This window comes from Astyanax mexicanus, chromosome 13 (genome assembly GCF_023375975.1).
Source record: "Astyanax mexicanus isolate ESR-SI-001 chromosome 13, AstMex3_surface, whole genome shotgun sequence".
NCBI classification, from domain to species: Eukaryota; Metazoa; Chordata; class Actinopteri; order Characiformes; family Acestrorhamphidae; genus Astyanax; species Astyanax mexicanus.
In genome coordinates this window covers 26,437,553-26,450,369 of record NC_064420.1, presented here as the reverse complement: position 1 = coordinate 26,450,369, position 12,817 = coordinate 26,437,553, and the positions used below count along the sequence as shown (strand labels likewise).

The 12,817-nt window shown below is 40.2% G+C and overlaps 1 protein-coding gene across 2 annotated transcripts in view; it reads left to right on the top strand.

Annotated features, from left to right (window-relative positions):
• The first annotated feature begins 184 nt into the window (after positions 1-184).
• si:ch73-375g18.1 (kinesin-like protein KIF1C) overlaps positions 185-12,817 on the top strand; it is a 29,803-nt gene continuing 17,170 nt past the window's right edge. Inside the window, exons 1-4 of one of the 2 annotated variants that reach the window (XM_015603492.3) lie at positions 185-568; positions 7,165-7,272; positions 11,059-11,135; positions 12,107-12,286. In XM_015603492.3, coding sequence (XP_015458978.3) covers positions 7,170-7,272; positions 11,059-11,135; positions 12,107-12,286 — 360 coding nt within the window. In that variant the 5' untranslated portion in view covers positions 185-568; positions 7,165-7,169. The remainder of the gene's footprint in view (positions 569-7,164; positions 7,273-11,058; positions 11,136-12,106; positions 12,287-12,817) is intronic. The other variant, XM_007240724.4, reaches the window with a different exon arrangement.

Here is a 12,817-nt window from a genome sequence, read left to right as displayed (position 1 = left end):
TCCCTGTATTTGTAAATGCTCAGCTACATAAAAAAGAGGGTTGCCCTAGATGTACTTCCGAGTCAAAATAAAGGTTGATTGATTGATCGGTTTATTGACTAATACATATTGATCTAATTAATATAACTTACTGTTAAAAACGTGAGTGAGGACTTTTATTTGTGAGGTCTGTATTTACCCAGGCCTGTTATTTATGTGTTGCTCCTTTTTAAGCTCCTCCCTGGTGTCCGGTTCCAGCAGGACCACCTTCCCCACCTCCCCTCCGCTCGGTCTTTGAGGGGGGATTCCGTATCCGAGAGACTGTACCGTCCCCCCCTCCGCAGCGCTGCAGTGGTTCAGTCCGGCCGCGCTGCGCTGAGAGCGGGCCGCACAACGGCGCAGCTGCGCGGGGGAGCACGGGGGGGAAAAGTTTTAGTTCTTACTGGACAGGACCGGAGAGAGTTCGGCCATGGGGGAAATCTAACCGGACACACACTCTCTCACACTCACATACACACACACACACACACACACACTCACACACACACCACCCGCTTGGACAGCAGCGCAGCCCCCCGTCCCGGCGAAGGTGAGTGTCTCCCGGTTCGCTCCGAGGGTCCGGTGGAGGGCGGCCCGCGAGGGCTAGCGTTAGCACGTTAGCGCTGGAGGTAGAGAGGGGCTATGGGAGGGGTCGGGGGTACTGTAGTTAACACACACAAATTAGAACAGGGTCAGTGTTTTAAAGAGTGGGTGAGATTGACAGTGAGCATCTGTATCTGACCATTTCTGTCTTAATGGAAATGTTCGGTCCACCTTAAATGGAGAGTGTAACTGCTGCAATAAGGTGGAACGAACTATTTCAAAAATACAGCTTAACAGCTTAGTTATTTCTTACTGACAAAATGTTTGTTCGTGCGTGTGTCCTGTGACAGCTGGAGCGGTGTCTCTACACACTAATCACCATCCCTCTCTCCCTTTTTCTCTCTCTCTCTCTTATCTCTTTTTCTCCCTCTTTCTCTGGGTGTGGGGTGGATTAAAACATGGGTATAACTATCCATCAAATGATTTTATATATGTGAAAAGGGAGAGTGAAGATAGAGGGAAGCAAAGGGAAGAGAATGTTAGAAAGGACTTCATCTAGAGAGAAAAAGAGAGGGAGAAAGAGAGGGGAGGAAGAGAGAAAGTGAGAGAACTAGGAGAGTTTGGTCTGAAATATTTTAGTAGTGATGTAAGGCTACAGTCCTGCTCACCTCAACTCAGCTCTTACACACACATCTAGAACAGTGTGTGTTTATTGTGGCTGAGTTCCTTTTCTGATCTAATAATGAGCTAATTTTAAATCCACACACTCTGTGTGTGTGTGTGTGTGTGTGTGTGTGTGTGTGTGTCTGTGTGTGATGGCTTCTCACCAAGTCTAAATCACCTGTTGAGAAACATCTGCTCTCACACACAACTCTGATTTACACTGCTTTGATCATTTCAGTCTTACCCACACACACAAACTTTTACACTGCTTTGATCTTGTCAGTCTTGCACACACACGCATATGCTATTGAGGGAGTGTTTTTCCTCTGTGAGTGAGTTCCATGGTGCTTCCTTTTCCAGCGGAAGTGATGTGAGAAATCCAGTCACAAGTGGTCACAGGACGTGCATATCAAATGCCAGATGGACTGGCAGTACATTTTGGCAATCAATTATGATTGGGTCTCCCAGGATGTATGTTTGTGCAAGGTGTGAACATTGCAACTGACTAAAGAATGTAAAAGTAAACATTAGAGATTACCTCAGTTTGAGACACAGCCCCTGAAGCTAATCTAAACTAACACAGGATCCTGGATCCTGTCAACTGTGTTCTGATTGGCTGTACATGTGAATGTCCACGTGAATATTTTCAATACTGATTCTCTTGCTTGGTTCATTGATAGAAAATGGAAAAACCTACAGTATGTTTAAGGGTGTTTGTTTACACAGCAGCACTTTTTAAACGGGTTAACGCCGACTCTGGTTTATTTGCACCCCTAGAGCAGTTTATTTTGGCTGGTGTGAAAAGGAGGTAATCTCATCTCAGCTCCAAACGAACCCCCGAAACGCATTGTTTGAGGTGTAAACGTGGCCTGACCTCGATCTGACCCAACCATCAAATAAATTGAATTGAATTTGACCTGATTTGTTATCTAGATAATTACTACTGCTGTTGACGAATGCTATCTTTGACACTGCTCTAAAATATGTGCTAGTCTGGAACACCGCACTATTTTCATGCATTTACTTTCTAGGTCTGCCCCAGAAATGTTTGACCAATAATCAGAGAGAAAGTTCTCTCATGGTTTGTTGTGATGCATTTTGTTCTATTTGCAGTTTTTTATGTGTGAACCCAAAACAAACCAAAGACGGTGACATTCCAAGTTAATAAACTTGTTAACTGCTTCGGACCAAAGAAAGAAACAGATGTTTTGACTTAAAGTAGTGTTAGGTGCTTTAAAGGCTCCCTCATGGACAAGCTGTACACAAGCATTTGTTGACAAGCTGAAAGACACAAAAGCAGCGGTGGACTAAGAAGGTAGAGTAACCTTACAGGAAGTTACACATAGGGCTTGTTTAACATGTGTATATATATATATGCGTATTTAGAATTTTTATGAGAAATAGGAAATAACAGGATAAGTGTGGGTGTTATTGTTCTTTTATACTGGAAAATAAAAACGTATTTCTTCTGGTCAAACCGGGGAGGTATTGTAATACAAGTGTAAACAGAATTCGGTCAAGCATATAGATACCATCCAGAGACAATGGCAGGTGTAAACAGGCCCATATATGAATTGGGTTACACACTGATACAGTACTGGAGAGCAGTGTCATACAGCTTCAAAGTTCTGTAGTGCAGTATCAGAATTTTGGAGTGGAAATGACAAAGTTGCCATTCTTGCTGTTGCAGTCAGTTTACCATCAGTATGATTCAGAAACTGCTGTTTTAAGACAAACTGTATGGACTAAACTGTCTATATATGGACCACCTGCTCATTCATTGTTTCTTATGAAATTAAATGTATTAAAAAAAGAGTAGTTTTTATTGGAATATCTCTCTATAACTTCTCTACTGTCCAAGGAAGGCTTTATACTTGCTCAGACCTGGCATGAGGCATGATGCCAGAAGGTTGATCTTTATCTACTCTAGAATAGGGGTGCATGATATGGACAAAAATGTGATGTGCAATAAGAAGTTGGATTTCCATTACTGTGGGCCTCTATCTCACATCCCCTCTGGTGTAAAGTCAAATTCAGTCGCTCTGTGCTTCTGGTATAAAGGTGGGACCTTTACAAAGGAAGTGAAAAAACTGGACACTCTTAACACAGCTCAGGAAAAATTAAGAGACCGCTCTAGTTTCTGAATCAGTTTATCTGATTTTGCTATTTATAGGGATATGTTTGAGTAAAATGAACATTGCTTGTTTTTATTCTATAAAGTACGGACAAATTCCAAATAAAAATATTGTAATTTAGAGCATTTATTTGTAGAAAATGAGAAATGGCTGAAAAAAGATGAAAAAAGAAAACAAGTTCATATTCATAAAGTTTTAAGAGTTCAAAAATCAATATTTGGTGGAATAACCCTGATTTGTAATCACAGTTTTCATGCATCTTGGCATGCTCTCCTCCACCAGTCTTTCACACTGCTTTTGGATACCTTGATGCCATTCCTGCTGCAAAAATTCAAGCAGTTTATCTTTGTTTGATGGCTTGTGATCATCCAGCTTCTTCTTCATTATAATCCACAGTTTTTTAATTTGGTAAAATCAATGAAACACACAATTTTTAAGTGGTCCCTTATTTTTTTTTTCCAGAGTTGTATATATTCTGTGGATATGTAGTGTGTGTGTATTTGCACATCTGTTTCAACAGTGGGTGTCACTTAAAGTGGCTAAATGCATTCATTAGAAGTGTTGGCCATAGGCCCGCCGCAACAATTACATTATTGACCTCAAAATTACCTCTAGGGGCAGCTTCCCGGACAGGGATTAAGCTAGTCATAGGTTATATTTTCCTCTCAATGGAAACACTATTTTCAAAATGCTGTGCGGTCCAAGACTAGGCTTAATCCCTGTCTGGAAAACTGCCCTGTTGTTGTTACTAAACGGATAAAGCCAGTTAACATGAATGAGCCAGTATTTTGACTTTGTTTTTGTTTTATGTTATATTTTAATATTGCATTTTTTTATGATTCTTAATAATGAATAAATAAGTTCAGTGCCTTTGTTCTATCAACATTTTAGAATGACGTTCTATTATTTGGACAAAATAAGGCAGTTTATTTTTTTAGGGATTAAGCCTAATTATTGACTTTATTTTCCTTTTAATGGAAAAATCTCTGTTCACTGTGCTGTTTAGACCAAGACTAGGCTAAATCCTGTCTGTGGCCCTTCCCCATAGTGTATACCATGATACAGAAAAATGCTTATAAATAGGAAAAATTGCAGCAAACATTGAGAAATGTTGCAAATTTGAGACATGCACAATTGCTCTGTTCATGTGTGGCAATAATGTGCATTCTGGGTAGCAAATCATAAGTGGACAGCACAAAGTACACGTCACTGGGGTACAGCACATCCATCCATGTACATAACTATAGCATGCTCAAAAACATTATTGATGTTGAGCAGCCACTAGGTGAAATATGAAATAGGAAAAGTGCTCATACCTAGAGATGGGCCAATCCGATCCAATATCGGTATCAGGTCTGATTTTGGCATAATAAACACAACAGGTATCAGACTACTAACTACCCAAACTTCAGTTCACAGCTCGGACTGGGCCGTGAACCCGCTTGTAACAGAACTATCAATAAACATCTACTTTTATACACAAGGCGCACTGGATTATAAGGCACATTATGCAACACTAGTAATGAACAGGGGTGTTGCCATGTTTTTCTTGTAATTCAGCAGGTCTTGCCGCTGGGTGGCGAAACATGTAAAGCTAAGTTAAGTAAACAAAATTAATTATTTAAAAAAAGGGGCTGGATGTTAATCTACACAGATTTTCCTTCTGAAAACTGTTTATTTGTGTAAGTAAAGCACTTCTGTTTGTTTACAGTAGGCTTAGATTTTCAGATTTCCAGTAAGACTGGTTGCAGCAGCATTAGCATTAGGGGCTAACAGCTAGCGCTAGCTGTGGCACTCTGACAGCGCTACACTGACAAAACCCTTAGTGTTCTGGTAAGCCAGGGCGATATCTGCTAACGATTTGTCCCACTTAGCTTGTTTTAACATGGTAAACATGCAGGTTACAGGGCGATAATACTCACCTCTGAAGGGTGATCGAGCTAGAACTGAGCGGTTAGTGGCTAATGCTAATGCTGCTCCAGCAGTGCTAGGCAGGGTTAGCAGCAGGCTACAGACCGATAATACTCACCACTGAACGTTAAAAGAGCTAGCGCTGAGCTCGGTTAGAACGTTAAACTCCTGTTTAACACTGCACTTCAGCAGAGTGGCTTTACTGCTCCCTACAACCTGGTAAAATGGTAAAATTCATAAATAAGGTGCACTAACGAGTTTTGAGGAAATGAAAGGATTTTAAGTGTGCCTTATAGTGTGAAAAATATGGTATCTAATAATACATATCTCTGGTTGTTTGCTGTGGTGGGTGCCACCCATGTCTTCATTTAGTGCGGAGAGTACTGTGCTTGTTGGGGGGACTTTTATTGGCAGGTTTTCCTCCATTATAGCAGGAGGTGACATCACAACACTTTTTGTTTTGTGCTATTTAAGGCTGTAGTGTCTTAGCCTGAGGAAATATTACTGAGTGAATTGTTTTGTCTTGTTTCAAGCAGTGCAAATATCTTTGCTAGTGGAAAATAGCTCACACATTTTATTTGTTTATTTGGTTTTTTTTTTTTTTGTTCTTTTTTATGCACTTGGAAAGTTGTTTATTTTCCTTTAAGGAAAAAATATACATTCTGGAGTACCAGGTCATCAGCAAAAGCTAATAAACTCAGTTAGTTTATTAATTGAATCAGGTGTGCTGTAATTGGTAAACCTGTGGGGCAGTGATACTCAAGGACCAGGTTTAAGAACTACTGCACTAAGCATAGTCTGAAAGCATTTCAGTGCCTGGATTCCAGTTTCTTCTTCACTTTTTTTAGTTTTTGGCAGTGTATGAAAGATAAACTTACGCTGCCACTAAAAGTGACACTTGTGACAGGTGTACTAGTGAAACTAGGTGCCTTGTCTCGATTTGGGCTGAGGTCTTTCACTGCAAAGGTCTTGCAGACTCTGCAGTGCTGGTGCTTCGCAATACCTCCACAAATATGACTTTTATGGAAGAGTCATATCTGTAACTGATCTTTTTTGTGTGGTCTCTTTCATCCTAAATGAAGTAATCTGTTGTCTATTTGAATTGTCTGTTCTAAAATCTAGTTGTGGTTTTAGATATTGATTGTGTGGAGCTTTTTTTTAGTGCATATCTTAGACTGTATATGTGTGTGTGTTCAGCAATGGGATAGAGAGAAACAGAGAGAGAGAAAAAGAGAGCTGATGGTGCAGTAAAACCTTTAATGAAATATATTCAGTGATGCACCATGGCAACACATAACACACACAGACACATACACACTCCAGGGTTATGCTTAGTTCAACTGTCTGGAATGTGTTTAAGCAAACAGACTGAAGGAGAGCGAGAGTGAGAGAGAAAAAGGGGAAAAAGTACTACTTCATCTGCCCTGTATGTGTATGAGTGTGTTAAGAGTGCTATAAAGCAATTAAAGCATCAGTCCCTAAGATCTCTTTACTACAAAACTACAGTTCCAGTAGTATTCCTGAGTTGGGAGGGGACAAAATATTCTAAGTCTTATATTCACTCTAAAAACAGAGTGGTCTGGTAGGTTTGTTAAATGCAATTACAGTGTTTACTAAAATAACAAAATAAAGTTAAATATAAATATTACATAAAAACACAGAATTTCACATAGCAGTTTAATCAAATTCAGCTGCATAAAAAGTACTCTTCCACACACATTTATGTGCATTAACCCATTCTCACCAGAGAGGTCACTAAATCCACAAAACGTACAGACTGTCACTTTAAAGGTCAGACAGAAGCAAAATAGAGATTTTATTATAAAGCTGTTTGTGTTCCTCTTTACTGATTGGACTCTGACAATGTTCCACCTCTCTGATTGGCTGTTTGCAGGTGTGATGGCTGCTTCGGTGAAGGTGGCGGTCCGAGTTCGGCCCTTTAACAACCGCGAGAGCAGCAGAGATGCCAAGTGTGTGATCCAGATGCAGGGAAAGACCACCTGTGAGTAAACACACACACATACACACAGACACAAGAGAAGAGAAGAGCAGATCAAATACATTCAAAGCTTTAAAACCACAAACATTATGATAGGTTCTAATGTTTCTCTGTAAAATACATCTATGTATACTACCGGTATACAACAGTTTTAGAACTACACTTATGTTGCTTACATTAAATAAATAACCTGAAATAAATTGGACAAAAGAAACTACTTCATTTAAAAAAGGTATTTTTTTTGTTTTTACACTAACCAGGTGCCAATTAACCTAAATTGCAAAGAGAAATAAAAAAGCATGCTATTTTTGAGTGTGGGAGGTTAGGACAATTTTAGCAGCAAAGAGAAGAATTAGAGGTCTAACAGGTGAATTGCAGTAATAATATCATTGTTAAGATGAGAAAATAAAAAGAGCAGCTTGTCTTAAGTCGTACAGCACTGCCCTATTCCTACAAAATTGGCATGCTCTAAAAGTTTTGACCAGTAGTGAACCTACTGAAACCGCTTATAACTCCGCACTGAAAATGCTCCTCGTTAAAAACACTTATCACTCAGAACCTCTTCATTGAAAGTGCTTAAAGAAATCTATGCCTGTGTCCCAAACCAACACTACTTTTCTTCTTACGTTAATGAATGCTCTATAGGAGTGGTGCAATATTTAATGTGATACTGTGTGATTTGGGACAAAGCTCCTGCTTTCAGTGGGATCAGCCGTCTTGGCAAAATATTGATGCGCGTTATGCAAGTGAACATAATTCCGTAATAAACGCTGATTACAGTGACAAGCTGCCCAAGCCCTTTTGCCATTACCAAACTTCTCACAAAAAAAAATCAACAACAAAAACACACACATAAACACACACAAACGTTTGTGCTTGTTTCGGTTTATCTTCATATAATCTTGACATACAAAAAGTCATCCTGGTTCAGCAGAACAGCAGGTGCATGAACTGAGTGATGAACTGATTTTTTAGGTTATCATTCTGTAGGAGTGCCGGGGATTTGGGGAGATGGGGCTCCACTTTAAAGATGCCTGCTCCCAAGGGTCTTCGTATGTGTGTGTCTGTTTTTAAGGGCATGTCTGGCATGGTAACACACCCTGTATCAACCACAACATGTGTTAGAGGGTATGTGTGTGGGAGGGAGGGGCCGTGACTGGTTCACATTTGTTTTATTCAAACAAGACAAACAAGAGAGGGAGACAGACAGAGAGAGAGAGAGAGTTAGATAAATTCCTCAGTGTTCTAGAGAAACTATAGACTATATAAGAGTGGACTGGGCAACAACCAACACAGCTATTAGACCCTCTAGTGCAGGGGTCCGCAATTGGTTTTGGCCGCGTGCCAGATATTTTCCAAGCCATTACGGGACGGGCCACACAAAAAAATCTGTTTTTTGGAAAATTAAGAAGGTGAACCCAGAAAGAAAGGAAAAAAAATAAATAAATAAACACACTGCTCCTCAAGTGGGATCGAACCCGAGTCATCAGTGTCGGGGTCCTTTAAACTATTGCTGCCCCGGCCAAGTACAAATGGGAGCCCGAGAACGGGCTGAAAAACAAGAACGGGCTGAAACTAAAATCAAGGTGAGCGCGACAGAGAGACAGGGAAGATGTATAAATTAAAGTTCACCGGAGAAGTGTTTTTATTTTTACCTTTTTTATTATTATCATTTATTATAGTTCAAACAACCTCACGGGACAGATGTTTCACGCTTGCGGGCCATAGTTGCATGTAAGAAACAGAGCAAAAAGAAAACTTATTAAGGAGAGATCTCAAATCGAAATCCCTCAGCATGATGCATCGTTACAGAAAAAGTACCATCCTTCAACAAAAAGAGCCAATTAATTTAGTGTGTTTGTTGCGACTGTAGTAGGGTTAGCATTAGGGCTGCAACGATTAGTCAATACAATCGACAATGTCGATTACGTAAATTTGACAACTACACATTTCATTGTCAACTAATCGACAATTTGTAACAGTACTGCGTTACACAATGTGCTGGGAACAAAAACACAATGGGAGATGGGTAAAGGGCTCACTTACACAGTACCCAAACTCAAAAGATTACACATGTACTCACTAAATATCAGTACTTTCCACATTCAAACAACATTAAGACATTTAAATGCCTTTTATATCTCATGTTCAATTGTTTTTATTGTTTTTAGAGATGGAGAACATGGCAGAAATAATCGATAACTAATCAACTAATCAGAAAAGAATAATCATCAGATTAGTCAACTACCAAAATAAGCATTAGTTCCAGCTTTAGTTAACATGCTAGAGGGATAACTTTCCTCTTAATTTGGAGATCTGTGCAAGCGCAGCAGCCAGAACAAGCCGAAAAATCTTTGTTTGAGTCAAACAATACAAACTATTAATGAAGTTTTTAGCAGATGAAACCTATCTCAGCTGGCATCGGGTGGAAGGCAGTGTACACCCTGGACAGGCTGCCAATCCATCCCAGGGCAGACAGACACAGACAGACACATTCACTCACACAGTCACACCTAGGGGGCAATTTCAACCAATACCCATTTGCCTGAACGTATTTGGACTGTGGGAGGAAACTGGAGCACCCGGAGGAAACCCACTTAGACACAAGGAGAATGTGCAAACTCCACACAGAAAGACCCGGGTCACCCCAGCCGGAAATCGAACCCAGGCCGCCTTGTTCAGTTTAGTTCAATTAGTTTTGTTTTCACACTGCAGTTTAGTAAGCAGTCTAAAAGACTTTCTCACAAACCTGTCGTCATCAGCTACATGGGCTGTGTCACTCTCTACTACACATTAATTGGTTTGTGGAATGCTGTCAATGCTGTCCTTTTATTACTGATTATGAATAAGAGTTAATCTACAGTTACAGTAGATGCAGCATTCAACAGCATAAATGTTAAGGTCCATATGGCTGTGTGAAGCACCGTATTCAGACAAACTGGACCATAGTTCAGTTGATCTGCACCAAAACCACTTATTTTGTTTTTTTTGGTTGGTATTTTGGTGCTGACCCTTTCCACACCTTCTATTTTGATTTGGACCTAAAATCTCAACCAAACAATGTAGGTGTTAAAGGCCCTTAATACACAGTCTGTGAACTGAAACTCTGAAAGCTCCCTTACAAAAAAGTTATTACATCACCAAATGATGTTATGAATACACTAATTGATGGTGGATATAAGTTTGTGTGTGTGTGTGTGTGTGTGTGTGTGTGTGAGATTAAAAGCAGGTCACTGAGAGTTTAAAGTGTACACTGTAATGGGGGCAGGGTTAGAAATACCAGCCAACACTGCCAAACACACACACACACAGGAATGGGAAGTATAAATAGATGTGTGTGTAGCTGGTCCTACGTTGCTATGGCAGCACTGGGCATACAGCTCACACACACACACACACGCACACACTCACCTGATCTGCTCTTATGATCTAAGTGACCCTCCAGCACTATTCTTATAAACACCCATTATTAAAATGTGTGTATGTTGGTCAGATCATGTGTTTTTCCTTTCTACACTCATGTGACCCTGTTGGGTGCTGTGTGTGTTTAGGGTACTGTACTTTCTTCAGGGGTTCTGTAACAAAGGTAGTGGTTCTGTAAAGGAATGTGAATCGTGTGAATGCGTAAAGGTTTCTTCGTATCCAGGGAAACCCTGTTTTACATGCTTCAAGGCTGAGAGAACCCTTTCTCTGTAGTACATAGACGCCTTTTATGCTCAGATTAGATCAGAGCTCATTAGCTGAACCTGTAATCAGAAACACCCATTCTCTTCTGTTCTGTTCTCACAGGCATCACCAACCCTAAACAGCCCAAAGAGTCCGCCAAGAACTTCACTTTTGACTACTCCTATTGGTCACACACTACGGTAAGCTCTGCTCCTTTTGGTCACAAACAAAAGTAAGCCTTGCTAATATTGGTCAGTTCTAAGAGCAGTGTGTGTTTTAGAGCATTAACTCATTGACACTGAAAAGCCAAAAGTCACAGGGGCCTATTTTAGCAATCTATAAGTGGCAAAAGTACCTGGACAATCTGTTAGTTCATATCCCATGACATGTGGCATGTCAGTGTTATTTAAAGGCTAACAATGATAACAATAATCAAAAACAAGTGAGCTGTTAACCACATAGCATGATTTAAGGTGTGCCAGTGTGTCTTTGCTATCGTAACGAGGGGAAAAGTATGCCTTGCACTGCTCAAAATGGGCAAAAAGACATGCATTACTTCTCTTTATTAATCAGCGGCATGATTAAATAAATAAATCAGTCTGTCACTTGCCACTCCGTTTAAGAGCCAGGTACACTATATCTATGGCGAATTGTAATTTAAATGCCGTAGTGCTTTTGCACGGTGTAAGTTAGGGCCCATAGTACGTAGCCTATTTTTCACACTATAAGACGCACTGGATTATCAGGCACATTTTATGCGACACTAGTAACTAGTAGTAGGAACAGGGGTTGCCAAGTTTTCCTTTTAATTTAGCAGCCAGGGCAATATTACAGTTAATCCCACGTAGCTTATTTAACATGGTAAACACGCACTACAGTCTAATATACTTGCCTCTAAACAGCAAAAGAGCTAGCGCTGTGGTTAGCGGCTAATGTTAATGCTGCTCCAGCAGTGCTAGCCAGGGTAAACTAAATTGAAACTTTTTTATAACGCTGCCCTTCAGCCGAGTGGCTTTACTGCTCCTTACATGACGTGGAAGTGTTATTCAAAGACTAACAATGATAACAATAATCAAATACAATAAAATAAGACAATAGAAATCATTGTAAAATATTGATTTGTATGTATGGTGTCTGTATGTTTGGTATGTATGTGTGTGTTGATGAGCAGGAAGATGACCCCAATTTTGCGTGTCAGAGGCGTGTGTATCTGGATATTGGGGAGGAGATGCTGCTGCACGCGTTTGAGGGGTATAATGTGTGCATTTTTGCATACGGACAGACCGGAGCGGGCAAGTCCTACACCATGATGGGCAAGCAAGAGCCTGACCAGCAGGGGATAATACCTCAGGTAACACACACACACAAGCACACACACATAGTATATTGGAGTTAATTATAATGATGCCATAGCCATTCGTCAGTGACCAGGAATCACACAGAGCAAATCATCTCACTCTGTTTGATATTAGGATTGCCCTCCCTCTCCCCATAATCATTACAATACCAATATTCATCACAATAATGAGTAAATACTATTGTATCACCCACTTCCACTGTATACACACAAACATATTAATTGTAATACTGTATTTTTTGGACTATAAGGCGCACCTAAACTCCTTTAATTTGAGTTTGTAAGGAGCAGTAAAGCTACTCCAATGAATTCCAGAGTATAAAGGAGCTGGGTAGCGCTGATAACCACGGCTGGTTATGCTGCTAACAACCTCTGGGCAGCGCTGTTAACTGCAGCTGGCTATGCTGCTAACCACGACTAGCACTCACCCTTGGACAGAATACTGGAATTCTGTTTAGATTAACATCCAGTGCTTGTTTGACTTAAAGATTTTTATTTTTAAGAATTACAGTTTTGTTAACTCAG